Source organism: Phalacrocorax carbo, chromosome 3 (genome assembly GCF_963921805.1).
Source record: "Phalacrocorax carbo chromosome 3, bPhaCar2.1, whole genome shotgun sequence".
Classification (NCBI taxonomy): Eukaryota; Metazoa; Chordata; class Aves; order Suliformes; family Phalacrocoracidae; genus Phalacrocorax; species Phalacrocorax carbo.
Window position 1 is genome coordinate 24243561 of NC_087515.1, and position 22325 is coordinate 24265885.

A 22325-nucleotide genomic window follows, 5' to 3' on the forward strand; every position below is an offset into this window, starting at 1 on the left:
CTGTGGTCTGTACCAAACTGAGAAGGTCATAGTGTATTCAGTCTTGGGGCTTTTGTTAGGAAGCAGTGTCCTGCTGTGAAGAAAATGCTGTAGCCCGGAGTGTAAAGCTTGTCAGTAATCATGCTCTTAGTAATTGATTACAGAGCTGGAAACTCCTGATGCACTTAATGATTGTTGGCATTATTGCTGAGATACATCTGTAGCTTATCTGCTCCAGTGCAGAGCCATATTCTTTCATGGAGATTTTAATTTGAGGGAATCCCTGCATAGTTTTTTATTTCTTTCTGTGGAGGAAGCATGTACAAAATAAGAGAAAAGGTAAATGGACCCCTAAAGCCTGATATTTTCAACTTGATAATATGGACCCAGATTCTTAGGTGTTTTAAATGTCTGTTTCCTATTAGACTTGTGCTATGTGTCAGTAACCCTTCTGAAATATGAGTGCATATTTATCTGATATGTGTTTTCTAGTTGCACCTGCCCTGGTACTTGACAGAAAAAAGCACCTACAATCATTAATGCTATATGGTCACTGTAGCTGCAAAAAGGGTAAATTTGTGCTGTGTGCTCATAATTGCCTGCTAAGTTATAATTTTTAATCATGAGTTTTGGTGATGGTTTATGGACAGAGAAATGGTCCATAAGTGGTTTCTGATACCTGGATCCAAATCTTTTGTCACTTATGAAAATGTTATGTTTAATAAATTCTGTCAAAAAATATAAGGCAGAGTTCTGAGAATATGAAAACAGCAACAACAAAATCTGTGAATATTCTAAATTCTAATTATGCTTGAATCAAAGCTCTAAAACTTACGAAATGCAGTTTTGTAGAAAATTTAAGGCAGGCAAGTATTTGAAGGTCTATAAATGCATCTTTAAAGCATAGGATAACTTACAGTGCTTTAAGGATTGTGAGATGATAAATTGAAAACTTCTGTAAAAGTCAGTTAATTTAATCTGGGACTTCAAACAGCTTGACTGTTGAAGTGCATGGGTTTAAGACTGTATGGGTATTTGATATTTTTTATCCTTTAACACATTTAAGTTTTAAAGAAAAGCCCATTGACTCTGAATCCTTTGAATTAATTTCTTCTGGGGAAAATATAGCAAATTTGCAGTACTTTTTCCATGAGGTATGTGTTTAATATACATTTGAAATAGCTTGTTTCCAATTTAAGGTAATGCTTGTGTGAGATTTCTTTTTAAGCTTTAAATCAAACACTAGAGAACAAATTTTGTGATATTGTTAATGAATTTGAGAAATTTAGCATTGACCTTAAATTTCTTTTTTTATTTCATGTTTTTAAATCAGGTGAAGCAGTGTACTTCTGGCTGCTTTGTGCTATAATGGAGCAAATGCAAAGCAGCTGCAGTGTCTTAGGTATGCAAGAAGGTTGTCAGTGCAGCCCAGCTCTTGTGTGGATGTGAATCTTCCCCTTAGTTTTCCATGTGTGGCCAGAACTCACACAGCTGGGATGAATTGAAGATCAATGAGAACTTTATGTATTTTGAAAGGAACCTTCACACTGCTGATATTGGGAGTCTTAGAATTACCACATGTAGAATAGCTAGCGTGTGCCAGGTAATGATTGGCGATGTGATGCCTATATTTTAGGTACCAGTGCTATTGAGCTGTCTGCTAGTTAACAGTAATGACAACTTAGATGTATGTTATTAGAGATGGTAAAAATGCTTTTTTTCCTGAAACTTGTGTATTATAACTTTGTATCTGAGAACTCAGTCTTTCATCATTGTATTTAAAATCAAATTTATTGACTTTTGGGCCTCAAGAGTGGTAGTCTGTGTCTATAAATGTCTTTCCATCATGCACAGCCAAAGGATTTTGAATTTTACCATTGCACAGAAAGTTGTGATCTTCATAATCAGTTTGTTTGGGTGTCAGCATTCAGCTCTCCACTGAAATTTGCTGGAAAAGAAATGAGAAACTGAATGAGATGGGAATTAAAGAAGAAAGTACTGCTGAACTTTATGTACAGCCAAATCTAATGTGTAATTTGGCTAATATCCAAATTGTCCTTCTGATTGGTTTCCTCTGGGGATGAATGTTATTGAATGCTAGATGACTGCTTCTCTGAAGAAAAATATCATAAGCTTCATGTCTAGGTATTTTGTTCTAAAGTAAATTTTTATCATGTATGGCAGAACTGTTTCTTATATCATGCACATTGATCATGATATTAAAACTAAAAATATTGGATTGTAGCAGCAAAATGTAGGCCAGCAGGAGTTTTGCAACTTTATATTATTAGTGCCAGAATTTCACCCTAGGTTGTTATATATTAGATGAATTTTTAATCCATATTATACTCATTAGTCAGCAGAATGCAAAAGGAATGTTGTGCCAAAAGAAAGGCAGATTATTTAGATGTTCATGGGCTTGTGCTGCTGGAGTTAGACTGAAAACATTGTCTCCAAGGAAGGTCTGGAAGGTTTTAAAATTACATTAGATATCTAGAGTACTCCAGCCAAATAACAAGTTAATATCAGTGAGGATAGCAAAACACTGGAAAGGAAGATGTAACAATTGTGTATATTATTTTTGTTTTACTCTTCCAAATTGTAATAATTTTACTTTCCCTCCTTTGGGATTAGATTTTATTCATGTCAGCTGTCAGATGGAAAAGTTTGCCAAAGTCAGTGGAACTTTTAGGAGTGAACTCTCACCGGTGTCTATAAAGGTGTTGACCTCTGTGTTTTACCATCATTCATGATGGTACTATTCTGTGTGCTTGTGCCTAAAGTCATAATTGCGTGTGCTTGTGTCCTATAGCTGTTGACAGGTATACAATACCTACTTTTGCAACTGATGATGCTCTCTTTAGTTTTTTTTGGATAATGGCTGTTTGGGAGTAATCGGTATTAACCAGTTTTAAAAGTATTTCAGGACTTGTTTAAGGTATGATTTTTTTTTTACTTTTATTTTTTAGGTGGCCTGGCTTTAGCTCAAGTACTATTTTTTTATGTGAAATACCTGGTTCTGTATGGTGTTCCTGCCCTCCTCCTTCAAATGGACGGACTCAAACCTCCAGCTCTGCCGTGCTGTGTGAGCCTGATGCATAGTTTCACTAAAATGTGGAGGTTAGTCATTATTGCTTTTTAGACAGTTTATTACTGTTATATGGCAGTTAGTATATAAGAGTATGGATGTGTGTGGTCATGGTCACATGCATGTTTGCTTGTATGTCCTCGTGCATTTTTCTTACCCCCATGATTCATCTTTAGCACTTCCTAAATGAACTTCAATTTGGTTAGTTTTTTTCCCACTGCAGAGGGTAGGGGCAAGCATCCCTTAGCATTTTCATCCTATAGATTTTTAGTATTAGACTCAGCCTACTTAGCTTCACTAACATAGTAATTATTTTTCCAGATATCTATTAAATGGTTCATTTTTCAGTCTTGGTCTAAACCCCACATTTCAGCTAGATACTCTTCCAGTGAAGGAAAAGAAATGCTTGATTAATTACCCCATGAGGAAAGCTGTAGTTATAACAGTTTAGTATGTAGAGTCATGCAGTAGAGAATGTCTCCAACACATTAAAAATACTATGAAAAGTGGCAGTTGTTTATAATGCAGGATAAATTTCTGGATCCCCCCTTTTTTAAAGAGTTTCAGCCCAATAGTTAACAAAAGTATCAGTTTTTAATCTTATGGTTGCTTTAAATTGGTGTTCACGGAAGTATTTTCCCTGAAAACTGTCTCCCAGGTAGATTCTGCTTGCTGTTTAGCCTGTGTGTAACAGTGGATTCACTTGACTTCCACCTCCCTTGTTTTCCTGTGCACTATCTTGAGTTCCTCCAGTGTGTGGGATGCTGTGCCCCAGACTTCTAGAAAACATTACCTAAAATGATTTAGACTTGTCTGCTTTTTAGTGCAGAGGCTTCTCTTGTGGTGTTAGTGCAGAGCCTAGCACAATGGTGCTTACCTTGTTTGGTCTCCAACTGCTTTGTGAAATGAATAAAGCTTTTTCATTTTAGTCATAAAAACAGTGGGCCTGCTATTATCAGAGCTTTATTGGATGAGATTTTAATTTTGTTTTCAGCTGGAAGCTAGTTGTAACATGAAGGCTTTATGATGTTTGGCAACTGTAGATATGTAGCATTCAAAGAAATGCAGGAGAAAGTGCAGAAAACAGATTAACTCTTAAATTATTTGAGCTACTAGGAAATGCCTTGGTTTAAATTCTCTTTCAGAGTTTGAACTGAACTTATGACCTAGACAGTTAATATAGAAATCTCTGGTTTTTACCAGACGCTCCTGGGAGCAGCATCTCTCGGCCTGCTGGCCCTTGCAAGCAGAGCTGCAAACAGCAGTGTTTTTTTCCCTCCTTTCCCAGCTATTCCAGGGAATCTGTGTATTGCTCTGGAGGTGCCAAATGAAACAACTTCAGCACAAATCCTAATGACACTGCTGTGTCAGGTAGTTGTAACAGACCACGAAAAGGTTCTCTGCACCTACAAAGATGTGTGGTGTATCACAGCAAAAACACTGGATATTCTTTCAAATATATTCATAACACTTGAAGAAAATTGAAACTAGTGTCTAAGCAGAAAGTTAAATTTTTTTTACAGAAGGAAATAATGTCAACTGCTGATATTTACCAATTGCCTAAGTATTTAATTCATATATGTATCAAGCATTCACTATCTCATCAATGGGATTTGTCTGTTTGCTTTGAGGACTGAAAAAAAATCACTTAATGTACAGCTGACAACTTATTGCTCTCAAAGCTGCGTGGATAGTAGAATTTCCTATGGTTGCTAATGAATTCTCAATCATCAGAAATCTCATGTACCTTCCTCTCTTAATCCCTGAATTATGATGCCCTTATGCCTTTACAGTTAAACTCTTCAGTCATTACTACCCAGAGGCCTTGCAGTCTTTTCATGTTTTGGTATGTTTTATAGGAATGTCAGTGTTAGAAACACAGGCTATTCTCACTTCTGAACTGTATGACTATCTGAACAGGACAAGAAGTGTGGAAATGGTGTGTTTAGTGTAAAAGCGAGCAAAAAACGGTGAAACCAAATATCGTGTTGTGAAGCCTTACTAACAGTGACACTGACTTAAAGTGCTGAATACTTATGTAGTTTGTGAATATATGGACTTCTAAGTGACTGTTCCCAACAACTTTATCAGAGTGGGTCAAATTTAAATGTTAATAACACAGTACCCAGTTTTAAGGGTGAGTGAGGAGATTTGTACCAGACCTCTTTCATAAAATAGTAGCCTGCTAAAGCTTATTAAAGGCTCCTAGGGCCAGGTGGGGAAATGGAGTAGGGTGCAATGAGCCAGATGACATGGGAGTGCACCATGGTTACATGCTGGCTGGCATTGGTGGGGCTGCTTGGGGAAAAGTGCTTGCGTATGCTTGTCTCGCTCTTACCCTTCTTGCTGGTGTCCACTTTAGGGTACTCCCAGAAACAGGGTATTAGGCTAGCTATGCTTTCAGAAGGCCCAGTATCGATAGTTGTATGTCTCAAACCTATTAGCAGTGCAGGTTTTGAAGGAGAGTAGGTAACCTGAAGAGGAAGACAGCATGAATGTCACCATGTAAGGAATGCAAATATGCTATAAGGAGTCTTCCACCACCACCTGGTGTCCTCTGAGCATAACAACAAAGCTTTTGATCTCATACATCCAGACCACTGTCAATTTCCAATCAATATGTGCTGACATAATTCACTATGATATAGCAGGTGGAAGAGCTTTTGATTGGGAAGGTAAGAAAGATACCATGGTGTGTCTAAAATTTCTCTAGAGCTGAAAAGCAAAGCAGGTGTTAGAAGAACAAATCAGGTACTCTGCCTCACTATTTATCCTACTAAATGATAAACCAGTTGTGTCCATTCAAACTAAAAATAAAAGGCTTTAATTAAAAAGGAGTTATCAACTCTATAGTAGATTCTGCCTAATTTGCATTTTATTTAATCAAGACAATCTCTTGAGTAAAAAAATTAGCACTTTTGTTTTCTGTCTCAAGACAAATACAGGTGTTGAATCTGTTACTGTGGTTTCATTTTACCAGGATATCATTATCTTGCTAAATGTGCAGCTGCGTAGTTAATAAATGCATGATAAATTTATTACTATTGAAAAGCTTGATTACAGCTGTGAAAAGGAATTTCTGAGCTCCTGATTTCCAGATAGGGCAGGGAGTTTTTAATGTCTGCTTTATCTTAAGTTGTGAGGAATTAAAGCTTGGTTTTTGTTACCAAGGTTAAAAGCAAGTCGATAAATCATGTTAGAGCAACCGTTGTTGTTGGAAACTTGTGCCTTTAAAGAATTGGTCAAAACTGATGTCTGCAATACAACTTCTCAGGCAGGGGCGTGAATCATGTAGTGCAGCTGGAGAAACTGTGAAACTTGCATCTTAGTTCAAGATGGAAAAACATCCTGGTGGAGGAGTAGGGGTGTGGAAACTAGAAACAATAGGTAGCAGGTAACTAAATCCTACATCAACTTTGGCATACTGGTAAATTACTTCAGCAATGTATTCCACAGAAACTTGTCAGTTTTTAAATTAGGACAATATTTAGCACAGATGCTGTTCATGGAAGCATGGTGCTTATATTTTTGTGTCCATACTATGTTACTGAGTGTAGAGTGTTCTTCTGCAAAGATGTTGGACGCCTTGATCAGCTGTATTTTGACATGCCATGAGAACAGCATGGCGTAAGAAACCAGTTATTTCTGGTCATAGACTGATACGAAATGTGCAGAAGCACAACTTCTCTGCCATTCCACCTTTAAAATTTGCCCATTCCCAAGTATCTTATCCCAGAATAATTGAGACAAGTGTGTTGGGGACAAATTGTGCTAAAGCTTTATGCATGTTTAATATAGGTTAGCCTCAGCAAGGGTAGAGGTTCTTCAGAAAGACAGTAAGTAGTAGTATTTGAAAGGTAGATTTCACAGGAAACAATTTTATCCAGAATAAAGAAAATGGAGTTGAAATGCTGCCAGATAAAAATAAAACAATGTAATGATGGAGAAAGATCTGGCCATTTTCAACTACCATGCTGTAAGATCTAGATTCCACCTTGTATTTAACACCCTGATTCTTGGCCAGACAGGAGTCCGGCATAAGTGAACCCCCCCACCCCCGCCACCATTTTCTTCCATGCTAATGGGTGGACTAGGAGGGCTGTAGTTGTCATGTACAGACACACATACACACTTTTCTATGAGCACATGTTAAGTTTGTACCACAGATGTTTTGGTGACATCCAAAAATGGTGTCTGGGTTATGATTTGAAAGAAATTGTCTGCAATTCAGTCTGGTTTGCTGCAAAAGCATAGCTTGCCTCATGAGAAGAGTGGTCTGTATATAAGGTCTCAGTGAATTGCTCCAAATTATGGATTAGAAATTTTCTGTAGACTAAAACATTCTTTGTTGTAACCATGCTGCAGAAAGTGGATCTACAAATGGAAATATAATCTCATCTGCATCTGTTTCTTCCTCATCCTGATACTTTTTGTCTACCTTCGCTGTTGCGCTTGAAACGTCCCCCCCTCTGGAAACAGTTCCTTGTGAATCAGAAAGGACGATATGAGGTATTTTCCCTTTCTTTCAGATTCTTTTTTGGGAAGAGACAGGTCTGACACTGATGTTATGTGTGAGTATGAGCACAAGAGATCACTGTGACCCCATGCAGTGATTTGGGAATGATGAATAGCAAGCAAAAACTTATCATTTCTTCTGGCTTAAATGCTTGATAGTATTTATATCTAACTGCCTATTCTTAGTTTGTGGTGATGTCTGGAATAGATTTTTAAACAAGGACAATGGATTTTCTCATGGGTAGGGGGAAAAAATGTAATTTAAGTCCATTTTCACCTGTTCATCTCATGGTCTCAGCCCAGTTTATCATGCGCTTCCCTTCTTCAGGCTTCTGATTTTCTTTATTGGATTAAATCAGTTTGGGAGTTATCATGATATATTTAATAAGTTAAGCTGCTGAAAGGCTTTGTTATAAGGCATTAAGGAAATTTAAATAAGATCAGAAATGGTATTTCTGTCAATGCTTGATTTGGGAAGCTTGCCTCCTTAAATTCCCAAGTAGCTGATATCTGGCACAAGTTAACACAAACATAACTGTCCAACTGTAACTGCTACAGCCATGTGTAGTCAGGATGACATCCCTGCCTCTGGGCTCAGAAGGGGCCTTTACAAGTTTAGGGGCTTGTATGTTAACAAACTCCTGTGGAAGGCTCTTGCTTAAGTAGTGTAGTGCTCTTTTGCTGTAGTGTTTCTGGGTAAGGTGATGGATGGTCTGAAATTTGAGATTGCAGATTTTCTCCCTAAATTTCTCCTTCCTATGAGTTTAGTTCTCTGAATACATGTTATTGATAAAGCAGCTGTTGTGCAAGCTGTTGGCTGGAGGTAATTACAGGGGAAAAAGAAAGGATGCTAAGTGATGGGTTGTAAACTCCTTCCCATGGCAGGTATTCTCAGGAGTCAGTTACGGCACAAATCCTTGAAAAATTTGCATGAGGGAAGGAGAGGCAGGCAGTGAAAAGGAACTCTGTGTCTCCATGGTAGTGTGAAGAAGGGATTTGGCACAAATCATCTGGAGCCTGGTAGAAATTTGAATGGCCCATCCAGATCTGTGGCTCAGACCTGCTGCCCACCTTGCTGTGGGAGGAGTTGCAGTGGCAGTGACAGCTGCTTCTCAAGGCTGCAGGAGGATGTTTGCTGGGGTTCTGTGCCTGGGGAGAGGCTGTTCTCTGGGGAGCAGAGCAGGGATGCTGGACCAAGCCTACTTGTGCTATGTACAGAGAATCTCATTTTAAGGGCTGTGAATACCCTAGCAGTCAGCTTCAAGAGGATCAGCCATTTTGAGGTGACTTGTTTTGTATCTGCCATATAGTTCTAGACAGCTATGTTTTTGAAAGTTCCCTCCTCCATGCCTTTGATGGGACTTATCCAGCAGCTGGAACTGAGAGACAAGAAAATGAAGGACAGGCTTATGCATATTTCCCTTTCCTCTGGAGATTAGGAGTGTCAGTTGTATATTTGCAGCCTTTGACATTTTCAAAGAAAAAGCTGTCCAGTGTTTTAGACAGTGTATCAGGTAAAACAAAAATGTCTCAATGACCTAGTTTCTCACTGTTTTTAATCTTAAATGCTAATGCTGCAGTATTTCTATTTAAAAATCAAAAGGCATATTTTCCCCACCTTATATTTTTAGAGGTATCTCTTTAAATATGAAAAAAGATTATTTAAAAGGATAGTTGGATTAAATAGAATTACACCCACAGTTTTGAAATGGCCTAGTGCCCATGAAAAAGGGGAAACTGCACTGAAATCTTAAGAATAGAAGAAATCGATATTGCCAAAGTGTGCAGACGTCTAAATGCATCAATGCCCATGAGCCACGTTAAGCTTTCTTTTGTTAAGTTTAACACCCTGAAGTCATGAGATCTGGTTTGTGTGTCCTGTCTGGACAAGTACACTGAACTGGGTCCCAAATCAGTAGTAAAAACAGCATACGTAAGAACAGTTTTGTCACGTAAAGCTTGTTTGCATGTGTTTGTAGATGATGTGCTTTAAAAAGCTTAAAGAATAATAGTCTTCATTCTTGAAAAAACTTTTTATGTGGTCTTAGAAGGTGCTAGGTTTCCTTTTTCAGAAAGGAAAGGGCTCTTTTTTTCCTTCTGTTGGTGTATAAGGACTAGGGTTGAATGTAAGGCAGGCCTCGCTGTATGTCCTTGGTACTCACAACCCCTGTGGTAGTTCTAAGCAGTATGCTCCTGTGTGAAATACACAGCTACTGTGTGGAGTAACATCTGGAGTCAGGGTGGTCTTTTAAAGAGGAAAGCCCTACTTAGAAAGGCTATGGAGTTTATGTATAACCTTTAAATGGTACACCTGCTTGCCAATATCAGAATACTTAAGCTGTTTGCCCCAAAATTGGGCATTTAACTGCAGAATGAGTGCACATTTTTAGTAGTAGAATAATTTGTTTCTAAGTTGAAAAATAACACTTTTCCTGATTTACTTGTATTTTTCATTAATTGTTGTGATGCTTCAAGCTGAGCATTGATTTCTGGCACATTATTTTTAGCTAACAGGTTACCTGAATATATGAAAGATGCTTTAGTTCTGGACAGGTTAGTCATCCTCTCACTGATACAGACAAAAGATTTAATTGCTTTTGATGTCAGGCAAATTAGTGCATGCTACAGTTCTTATGTACTGTACAGCTCAATTTGCTGGTTATATTAAAACTTTAAAAGGCCTCTTATCTCTTCAGTAAAAGGAAAAAAAATCTATTTGTCTCTTTGGAGTGTAAAAAGAGGCGATAGGGAAGTACCCTAATCCTTCTTGCATTTAAATTGCCATAATTACTTGAAATTTATTTGCATAGTGACTGCTTTGTCACTGTAATTTGAAATTGCTGGGCTTTTTTAACAAATAAGTTAAGCTCACCTACTGCTGATCACCAGCGAAGCCCATTCTTCATGGCATTTGACATGAGCTCTGCATAGATACAAACTGTTACTGCTGCTCAGATTTGGCAAACAATACTCTGCCTGCTCACAACCACTGTAGAAAATGAGTAATGGCTATTAATAAACTTCATTGTTCTGTTTGCAGTAGGGATAGGGATCTCGTAGTAATTCGACAATCAACACTGCATTGCAAGAGTCTTGCTCGAGATAAACTGAAGGAGAACTTACCCTATGGGAGTTTGCCACTAATGGGCATTAGGTTTCATCCACTTTCTATGAGTTACCACAGGCTTTTGAAGAATCAGGGAAGGTATAAAATTAATTTTTTCTGAAGGGTTCTAGGAGAGATTAACAGAATATAAATGAGACTTGCTTTTTTTAAGAAAGTGTCTGCTGAACTCTCTCTAAGATCCAATGAAGCAGATATGTGAGAAACAGAACTACTTTCTTGTCTTAAAGCCTAAGTAGGCAGAGCTGTGTTCATGGATCCAATTTGTAGGCTGGAGGCCACTAGCAACTTGTGAAGTCCTTGTGGTCCCCAAAGACATTTCTCCTTGCAGCTATCTTACTGTAGATTCTTTTTTGCCATGCAGGTCTCCAGCCTGAGCTCCCAGCTAATAACTGAAACTCCACAGATGAAGCTTTGGGACTTAGTGATATGTTCTACTCAGAGATGAAGGTGTCTAAAAATATATGCCAAAGTTGGACTGTATTCTGCATTATACAGGCTGCCCAGAGTCAGCCCAGTTGTTTCTGCTTCTGCTGAAATCAGTAAGGGTTTTTGCTGATTTTGACCGGGTCAGGATTTCATTGTGGATTTCTACCATTCTCTTAGGTACAGGAAGCCCTAGCTTCTCCCTGTGATGCTATGCAGGAAATGCTTTGCAAGTAAAGTGTTTAGGGTTGACTCTGTTCAACCTTAAAGAAATCACATATTTACAAATCATTCTTTTTGTGAAGTGAGGTGAATGTTTATGCATTGGATGTGTTGGTGCTGAAGAGCTCTAAGTACTGAGCAGGAACTCTGGATGGAGGTATCTGGCACAGGCTGAATGTGGTGGCAGCTTTGGTTATTCTAATAATGGAGGAAAGAAAAAGGCAGCTTGGTGCTGTTGCTTAATTCCAAGACGAAACAGAACAGAAAATCAGAGTGTTTTATCGAAGCATGAAGTGTTAAAACTCCAGTATGTCCTTAAGCAAGTGTCAGAGAATATGATAAAGATATCTTCATGTATATACAAGTCCTGCTTATTATTACTACAACAAGAGATTGCTTGTCAAAGGTGTGATATAAAAGCATTTGACAGTCTTCATATTTTTTCGTTCAAATAACATAGATTTTTCTTTTTTGCTCTTAGCTGCATTTTTGCATTGATACAAAAGAAAGCTGCTGCTACTAGTTTGCTGCATTGCAGACCAAACTTAAAAGCTCACAAACAAAAGAAGCCCATTGAAGGTTGAGATCTAGGCTTAAGCAGGTTCTTAAGATATTGATGTTTAAAAGAACATTGAATTCACTTAAACAGGAATTTTCTCATTGGGTTGAGCCAGGGTTTGCTTCATTGTATCTTTCATGGTAAGAAGGGGGAGATGTTTTGTTTTTGCATAGGAAATGATAGAATTGTTTATCTTGAAGGAATGCCAAAAGAGCTCCATGTATTTGTTCCTGATTCCAATACTGTATCAGTGGGCAGACGGTAAAATCTGTATGTGGGTAGAATTCACCAAGTGTCTTGCACTAATTGAGAGGCTGAAGTGAAAAATGAGCTCCAAGAACATAGTTGTATGTGGCAAAAGAGTCCCCAGAGTATGTTGCAGTATGATTTTCAAGGCTCAGTGTCCAAAAGTATATTCCATAGTATGGGTAATAGATAAATCCAAATGGATTGTTGCATTGGATTGGATCTCATTTTTTATCATGCATCTTCATTTTTAAAACTAAACAGTAAACAGTCGGGGCTTTTTAGATTAGTATTTTCAGTTTGCTTGCTATATTCCTACTGAAATATCTTCTGTGACAATTTAATTGTTGCTTTTCTATTAAGTTTTGCATCTGCTTTTTAAATAATGTATCCTTGTATGGTGGCAGTTGTATTATTTAGGAAGTGTGCTGACTGTCACTGAGAGACAAGCTTCACTATGAAGGTGTAGGTTTCAAGTAGACTTGTAGAAAACAGTGTCTGAATCCATGCAAGCTATAGACAAGCAAAAGTGTCTTTTAAAAACATGGATGGCTTTCCCAGATCTTTATTTAATAGTGATGATGATGATGAATCAACTGGTAGCAGTTGCTACTTGAAAAATACTTGGTAGGCATAGTCCCTCTAGGGGGTTTCTTTAGCGAAGTTTTATAGTTCATTCAGCCATTAAATAATAGCACTTACAAAACCTGCCTATCTGCTTTCCCTGTAGTAATCTTATTCTTCGGACAAGACTTTAAAACATGTTTCAGACTTATATTGCACAATTGTAATTATTTGTTATTTGGAAGCTTTTAGCTTTGAGGGATTGCCAGTTGGGGAGGTTGCCGCAGGCAGCATTGGAGGAAAGTTGAGCAGAAATAAGAGGATCCAGAGTAGTGTAGAATTGCTAAATGGTGGGGTGTCCGTCAGGGGAATTCTCTGGTTTATAGAGCCTTTTGGGCATCCCTGCTGTAAGACGTGGCTGGAGAAAGAGGGACAATGAAGCAATTTAAGAGCATTCTGTCAGTGAAAGCAGCTGTCATCCGATGACCTCTCACTCTCCAGTGCAAAGTGTTCTGGTGTGGGAGAGACTTAGTCAGCAGCTCACTGGCAAAATGCCAGATTTATTTGTAAAGACTGCTAATGAAAGTGCTGGTCTTGCAAACACTGTTCTATGGTTAAATAGGATGGGCTACTCTGAGGATGTGTGAATGAGTTAGACTTTCTAATGTCAAGTTTAGCCACATTTGTAAAAAGGGCTGAGAACTGCTGTTGAAACATTGCAGCAACTATGTTTCTTTTCAGAGATGGTGAATACCAACAGGATAGAGTACTGAAGGTATAATAAATAACCCACTTGTTGGATTTCATCACCACCATAAATGGCAACTAGACTAACTCATTTGAAGATATTTAAGTGCAGTTGTTATATTGCTTGCTCCAGTGAAATGTGGGGTAATGCTGCTGCTTGAACTCCTTTCCTGTTTATAGGAATTATGCCATTCCTTTCTGTGTTCAAAAGTGTTCAAGTTCCAGCAGCAACACAGCTGTTTTAAGGTGTCTGGGATACTTCTGTCTATAATGCCATACGGTCTCTGGGCACACAGTATCACATTTATCCGTCTCCATCTGTGTTACTGATTTTGAACTTTTTAGAAATGGCAATCTACCTAGACCTACTCCGTTGAAGGTAGAGACCAAAGTCAGAATCATGCTGCTGTCTACTTTTTTGAGTGGTGATGTGCTGTCAGCTTAAAGTGGGCACCTTTGCTGAAGCATGTTGTTAACCAAATGCTTCCCAGATCATGCTATGTGTTGCCTGATTTGTTGTGCTTTGTCTCTGGGAATAGAGTGCAGCCCAGCAGTCCTGGGGAGGAACTGACACAAAACAAAGCTGTGCTGGTTTCTCCTCAGCACATGGTTTAAAAATATGGATATACAAAATCATGGTTTGGCAACTCAAATTATTGCATTTAGTTTACTAAAAATGGTTCTAGTAATGAGCTTAACTTTAAACTGATTCATATGATCCTGACACATGCTTGGCGCTTATGTTTTTTTTATTCTGTAAATCATTGGGAATGAGGTCTCTCAATCAAACCTTGTTGTGAGATTGGGGTCCTTTAGCCATCATACTGGAACTGTGAATTATAGTCCCTAACAGAACTAATAAATAGCTGTTTTCGAGGTAAGTGGGCTGTCAGGTCATTAAATAACATAGGCTGGCATAACATTGAATTTAAAAGTTGTATACTGAAGGCTCATACAACTCTTCTTTTGAGGACCAGAGTTTAGACCTCGGTTAAAGGAAGGCACAGCTTTGTGGAAAGTGGGACCATAAACAATCCATTGGATAACATGCTGACCAGTGGATGGTGATGCTTAGGAAACAAGAGTGTCACTGCATATCAATCTGTCGCTCCACTGGGAGCCCCCCTGTCTGCTGACCTGTGCTGAGCTCAGGGCATGTGACACTAGGAAAGTGTGAACTAGCTCCTAGGAGGTGGTCCTGACCCATTTTTGATCCCGATTTGGCATGAGCCAGCCTACAATAGGCAGGTAGAGTTGGAGAACCATACACTCTTACAGCACTCTTAAGTGGCAAGTGGCAGGTACAGGATTTCAAAATAAGGCCCAACTATAAGGAAATTGGACAAATGGAAATCTTGGAACGAGTCCAAAGTACCCATGACACAATGGGGGAAACAGATGACTGGCTTATCTGATATCCTAAGTGCAGCATGAAAAGAAACTTGTCACAGTTTTGCTCATTTGGCTTTCAGATATATGTCTCCATTTTTGCATCATTGGGGACAAAAAGAGGAGTTTTGTACTTTATTTTTATCTGGGAATCAGGATTGTGATTTCAGTGGATGTGCTATTGCTACTGACTGTGGTTTATACCAGCATGTCTCTGCCTTTTCATATCTTTCCTATATGAAGACTTTTTTTTCCCCTCCCCCCCATCAGCTTTGCCCTGAATGCAAATTTGGAGGCAGCTTGTTGCATTATGCATTTAGCTTTGAAAGCAGAAACTGCATGTCTGTGAAGTAATTTTGAAAATGCACCTTGGAGAGATGTATGCTTGCAAGCAAATATTTCAAAGATTGTATCTTGCAAAAGGTCCGTGTTGGTTTAGTATATGTGTATTGTTGGTCACCAATTTCTAGTTAATGTACTGGGAAAAGAGAATTTGATTAGGAAGGATTGTATGTATAATCTGTTGTTGAAAACTAGAACTTCCATGCTTAACAAAAGCATTAAAGTTGCATACAGAACTGATTCAGAACTGCCCTTCAGAGGAACAGAATTGAGACACTTTTGTAAAGGAAATGGCTATCAAATTGTCTGCAATGAGTAACATGAATATGGAAAGGAGGTAAAATATACCTCCCCTTTATTGTTCCACTGAGTCAAGATTTTGCCCTCTTCAAAGACTACTATTACTATTTTGATAAACTAGATTTTACCTATTACTTCTCAAAGTTAAAATATATATATTGCTACTGACACTTAGGTAGTATAAATTTAATTGGCAAATCGTTTTTTACTTGTATCGCTATGGATATCCTTTCTATTGTTAACTTAGATTTTAATTAAAAACTTTATTTTGGAAAATTGTGCATGTTACAGGATTTCAAAATGCATTTGTGAAACTTTTATTTAACTGAGGCACTCTAAATTGCAGGGGCTACCAGATAAATCCTGTATCTAGCAGAGCAGCTCAGGACTGAACAAGCTTTAGGAAGCTGATTACTTGATATTGCGACATAACTTATAAAGATGGGTGTACTTTATAGGCAGTAGATAATCATGTCCATGTGTAACTCTGAGTTAATTGTGGGGGTCACCCTGTCATGCCTGATAGGTTGATTCCTGTGATGTTGAAGGTATTACTATGAAATTTTTAATCCAAAAGCAGTGTGATTACTTCTTCTCTTTTTTAGAAGTTGTTGAAAAGAAGTTGCTTATTCCACCCCCAAGTTGCAGTCTGTTATACAAACCCTCTTTATCCCTTGTTAACTCTTCTACCTGAGAATGGAAACACATCTGTTTCCATTGCTACTTCACTGTATTTTCATTTCACTTGTAGACTTAAATGCATTATGTATTTAAATGTGAACAAGCAGAATGGTTGAAAGTGTCTGTGGTAATGTCTAGTCAAAACCAGCCTCCCATAATCGTAGCTTTTCAGCACTTTTGCTTTGCACAATGTCTCTATTCGTTATCCTAGGTACTTAAAAGTGTAGGTACCCAATATCCATAGCCTTAAGTAATGCAATTATTTCTTCCTTTTACAGCTTGAAATTGTTTGGCCTTGTTCTTTTGGAACTAATAAATGATACTGTCCTGAGGTGTCTCTATGATCTAGGTGCACGCTCTGATGCTACTGATATCTCTATCCTTATAATTGTTGGTCATAGTGTAGTTTCATCTTTAAATGACTGCTCACACTGTTGAGAATTCAGGATCTTAGGTAGTCAGTTGAAATGTATCGGTACAGCATCACACTGAGGAATAATGGGGCCTGTCTGTCTATGCTGAATTATACATAGTGAGGCTTTGATAGATCATCTTCCTTTAAATTTATTCTAATAAATTGGTTCTATGAATGTTCATTTTTAATACTTATTTTGAATATCTGTGGAAATTTTAATAGCTAAAGTACATGTGAAATAAAGGTATAAATCTTTTTTAATAGCAAGTACATTATGTTTTGGAAAGAGTGAAAAATGAGAGATGGCATGTAAGTCCACAGCAAACTCTCATTTTCCCTCCCTGTCTGAGGGAGGGAAACTCTGCCTCAGCTTTGTCTATCCCAACCTCCTTCAGCTCTGATATTTCAAGTTAAGAGGACCATTCAGTTTCCATGCTCGCTGTAGGCCAAGTCCTTTGGCTTTTGATTCAGTGTCAAGAGCGGTGATGTTTTTATCCTCCAATCCCTGTCCACAAGAAGCTCAACTGTTGTGTCCCTTCAGAGAGGACAGCAGATTCTGTCATTGCCATCAGAGAATAGCCAGGAGACCTTGAAACGATGAGCTTGGCTGAATGTGTGAGACAGCTGTTTAGCATGTAGCTGTTCCCTGGAACAGTACAAGTTTCCTCTTCTTTCCATCCCAGCAGAAACATACTGAAGTTCTTGGTCCTAGGAAGAAAAGGTTTTCAGAGCTATAAATACAGACTGTGGGCAGCTCTGATACAGCAGACTCTGTACAACACAGAATATTTTAGTGAAGAGGGGAAGCCAAATTGCAGCATGTGTTCAGGCAGGAGGAATGCAGGAAGATAACTGGATATACTTTGTGCAGTATAATAACACAGTAATGTAATAAATAATGTAAAACAGGGAATGATTTTAGGAAAGGAATGTGAAAATATAGGTTTGATGACCATGTGCATCTTCCTGGCAGAATAATTTTTCTGTTGCAATGCAGCTTTCAAGTGATATTCGCTCCCCTCTTCTCTACCCTGCTGAACCAGTGGACTTTCCCTTCACTGTTAACTCAAAACTTCTACAGCTCATTATCTGTCTGCTGTTATTAGGATGCCATTAACCATCTGATGACTTTTTTTGTTGTTTCAGATAGAAGGCAGCACACTGCAAGCAATACTGTTAAAATAAAACCATGTATGCAAATGACCAATTAGGGTTTTTTTGGAATGGGATGCTGAAGAGCTTAGTATATGCCAAAATGTTTTCTGTGAACAAAATCTAAGCCCACTTCATAGCAGGCCCAGCACTGGAAATAAGACGTGCATTTTCTGATTGTGCTGTTATGCACACAGTTAATCTAGATTTATATTGATAGTCCCATAAAATGGCACATACTTCAGATATTAGATGAATGTCTCAAATCAGTAGATACCTTCCTGTAGTGTCAAGGATTTGCTAGTACATTGCTCATCAGCGTGATTTTCCTGAGCTGGCTGAGGGATGAAGGAAACAGAAAAGGGAAAGAAACACAGGCATTAACTGCTAATGTATGTTTAGTGCTGAAGTTTTTAGGCACGGTTCTTGTACTTTAATGTTATCTAACTTGCACTTACTGTGAAAAGTCCTCAAAGTTATTTTCCTCACCAGATCTGAGCGGAACACGCAAGGCCCACTTCTCTGTATATTCTGTGTATCTGAAGGAGACATAAGGGCGTTCTTTGATTATTCTATATCATGGAGAGAATTCACAGCAATCCCTTGCATTTTACTGCAGAACAGAGCAGAAAAGGGGAAAGAAAGGATTCCACAGTAGTTTCCCATAGAGGATCTACCTACATATGACAAGAAACATGCAGACTTACTGGTCATCCGGATGCCTAAAAAAATTACTTCCAGTAACAGAATATACACACTTATGCTTTATGTGGGGGTTACACTACTCTTACTGCCTTATTGAAGAAATAATCAAACAAGGAATTTGTGAGCTTTTTAACATGCCTCTAAATCTTTCCATATGATTAGCAGTTGGACTTGATAATCTTAAGGGTCTTTTCCAACCTTAATGATTCTGATTGTCTTAAATGTCACATGTTATCACAGAAACCACAGAATGGTAGGGGTTGGAAGGGATCTCTGGAGATCATCTCGTCCAACCCCCCAGCTTGAGCAGGGACACCCAGAGCAGGGGGCACAGGAACGCATCCAGGTGGGTTTTTAATGTCTCCAGGGAAGCAGACTCCACAGCCTCCCTGGGCAGCCTGTTCCACTGCTCTGTCACCCTCAACGATATTGTATATTATACTTTTGCTTCTCTTTTATCAATTCCAGTAATTTTATATTTCTCTTCAGTATTGTTGATTGTTTTAAAATACAGTGTTTGTACAGTACCCAACAGAATATTGCTTTTTTAATAACTAAAATATGGTGAATCTTTTTTCTTACAGAAGTTTTGACGTTGGGCTACATCGTTTTCTGGTCAGGTAAGCCAATGCTTATTTTGAATTCCAATTCCATATCAAAATGTGTTTGTTATAGGTAGACATAGCCATGTAAACTCAATACTACTTGATATTTTCTATGGCAGAGTTCCTCTTTTGTATTCCAATTATGTATTAGTTTGAGAAACTTCAACTACTTGGCTTGGATATCTACTCAATATCACTCTCTGAGGAACCTCTTCAGGTGTCCATCAGGAAGCCCTTGACTCAGGAATTTCAGTGGCAGTGTTCCACTCATTACTGAGGAAATACTAATTTTTCTTGTACTAAAGAAAAACTTTTTAAAAGTTTTTTGCACTAGTAACTCAAGTACCTTCGTACCTTCTAAGGGTTTGATTTTTTTTAGAAAATTATAGTATCATAGAATGTTTTGGGTTGGAGGGGACCTTAAGATCATCTAGTTCCATACCCCCCACCCCCCGTCATGGGCAAGGACACCTTACACTAGATCAGACTGTGCAAAGCCCTGTCTAGCTTGGCCTTGAACACTTCCAGGGATGGGGCATCTACCACCTCTCTGGGCAACCTGTTCCGGTGCCTCACCGCCCTCAACTTATGAGAAGGCATTATTTTGTTAGGCTGGTGCCATGATAATGCTCCTATTAATATTTATTTTGAAGCTTCTCTGGTTCTTTAAACTGACATACTTCAAATGGACATATAATTAAGGAAAATTTAAAAATCAAACATTACTTATATAGTCATGAATGTGACTGTGGAGGGGAGTTTTATTTTCTCAATAGAAAATTTTATTTGATCCACGGGATAGACTGTTCTGAAGATAAGGAAAGTGGAATAATTATGTTTACTAACATTTGGAGGAATGCAGTGATTAAGGTAGGGCACTTCAACATGAAAAGGGAGGTTAATGGTTTTGAATGCTACACTGAGGAACTTGTTTTGCTGTTTGGAGTTCTTGTGTGTGAGCAAAGTCACAGGTGTTCACTAAGAATGTGTTTTCATTCATTTTTAATAATGCATCTATCACTAACTACTGATCTTCACAAGTAACTGCAATGCGTATCATGAAAGATGAAGTTTGCCATGGTCTTCAGGCCCTTAGAGAATTCACTCTATTAGTTATTTCATCCCACTAAAATGTTGCAATCTCCATCTGTGAAGAACTTTACCCTTGGAAGAACAAACCCAGTATGTGAGCCAGAGCATGCTGTTTGTGTCCCACCATAAGGATCGGGTGATGTTAGGCTTCTCTTGATTTGGCCTCGCCACTGAACTAACTTGTTGGGCTACTTTGTCATATCTTGGATAAGACTGTTAAGCTTTCACTCATGAGTCTTTGGCCTTAATATAGAGATTTTTTTTTTTGGCACTGATTCACAGATGCCAAGAGCTCTAACAGTTTGATGGCTCCTGATTGCTTTTTGCTCCTTTGGTCGCTCACTTGAAGTGTGTATTTTCTAATGTTTTCAGAACCCTGCTAATTGCTCTTGACTGTAGCTAGTAAAAGTATACAGCTGCAGACAAAATTATAAATGCCAAAAAGCATTTCTCTGCCTTAGGGTCAGCATCACTTAAGTGTTCTTTTCACTTTGTCCTCTGAAGTATCTAAGATACCCCTTTCATATTCAGCTTCTCTAGATTATTGGTACTGTGGCGAAATCCAGGAAAAAGTAATTCTCTGTCCAAGGTCTGGGTGCCAATGAGCCAATAATACGAAAGGTATATCTTAAAGGGAAGGATAGTGAGTTGCATCATGTTGAACATCATGCTTTTACGGTTTAAATGAAATACAAAAGCCATGAAATATTAGATAACACAAAGCCGATGTCACAGGGAAATTCAGGTTTGTTTTAAGGTCACACAGGCAAACAGCCATCCTGACATCTCATAACCTTGGAGCAGTAGGCTTTATAATATTAGGGTTATTTTATGTATTTCTCTGCATGTAACAGGCAGCTTTTAACAGACAGCTCTCTTCACTAAAGCCATAGTGTTAATATTGCTGAAGATACGTATTTCAGTGTGTAGATATAGTTTTCAGACTACTGAATGTATTTAAGGTCTGGTATCAGTTCTACAAGAACAGTTATATGTATATTTTGACCCGCAGATTGATTTTTTTTAAAAAAATAATCATATAAGAAATGGAAGTAATCATATTAAGAAATGGTTTACAAATGTGCTAGTGCTGCAAAGGGAATGTAGTGTATAAGAATGTTTTACATCCTAGGAAGATGCAGCATTGGAGTTCTATGCTTGTGCTATTCCTGGACTGCAGATAGCCATTGAATTTGAATGAGTTGAATGTAATTTTTTTCAAAGCCAACCGTGGGTTCTATGCAGTGTGGTGTTCTAGCCTTGGCTTTAATACTTCATTCTCAGTCTGTCACATAACCCTGTTAACAACCTGGGGAGCCATCAGATACTCTAACTGTACTGCTAAGGAGGGGATGTTGTCCTTTTCTGTTTTAGGTGTATGAGTTTTGCTTGGGTTTCCTTAACTGAAAAAAAACATATCCTTTGTTTAGAAGATGACTTTGTGGACTAGGAAACAGATGACCTGGTGCTACATCTCTACATGTGACCTTTAGAAAGTTATTGCTTTTTGTTTTGCCAATTCAGTGCCTCTGCTTCCAAAAACTGGCAGATCTTCTCCTATGTTCATATACTATCTGTCATAAATATCTTCTTCACAGTTTGGGTTTCTGTGTGAAATAAAACAGTGAGGGGAAAAAAAACCCCAAACAAACTGGAGTTGTAGGAAGTGTTGAAAATACGAATTGAGATTTGAAATGTTCAAGAGACTATATTGCTTTAAAAATAAGGATGTCACCCCACAGTGGAACAGGGAACCCAGTGTGACAGTTTTAAATATAAAATGCAGGGCCAACAAAATTAAAAATAGTCTCTGCTAAAAGGACAATCTGTGCCTAATTACTTATTAAAATGCTGATTGAAGGGGCTAGGACTGTACATAGCCTGGCATACAGTCAGTGGCTTGCCCAAGTGAAGCATGACACAAAGTATGACAGCAAATTACAGCTGCACAACTTCTATGTTCTTAGCAAAAAAAAAATTCTGTCCATTCATCTAGCTGTGGCTTTAACTATGCTTCTAATATGGTTTTTAAGATAGCTCTGAAAGGTTTAAAAATTCCATCTTTCTAAACTTATTTGAAGTGTAGATTATACTGAAACAGCTAGTTATGTGGTATTTACTGGCTTGGGATGGACTGGATTGTAGGACTAGATTTCTAATCGCTTGCATGCTGA

General features: G+C 38.2%; 1 protein-coding gene across 1 annotated transcript in view; it reads left to right on the forward strand.

Annotated features, from left to right (window-relative positions):
- HHAT (hedgehog acyltransferase) overlaps window positions 1-22325 on the forward strand; it is a 162159-nt gene that overhangs the window by 17597 nt on the left and 122237 nt on the right. The window contains exons 8-9 of the mRNA XM_064446166.1: window positions 2949-3099; window positions 19039-19074. Coding sequence (XP_064302236.1) covers window positions 2949-3099; window positions 19039-19074 — 187 coding nt within the window. The remainder of the gene's footprint in view (window positions 1-2948; window positions 3100-19038; window positions 19075-22325) is intronic.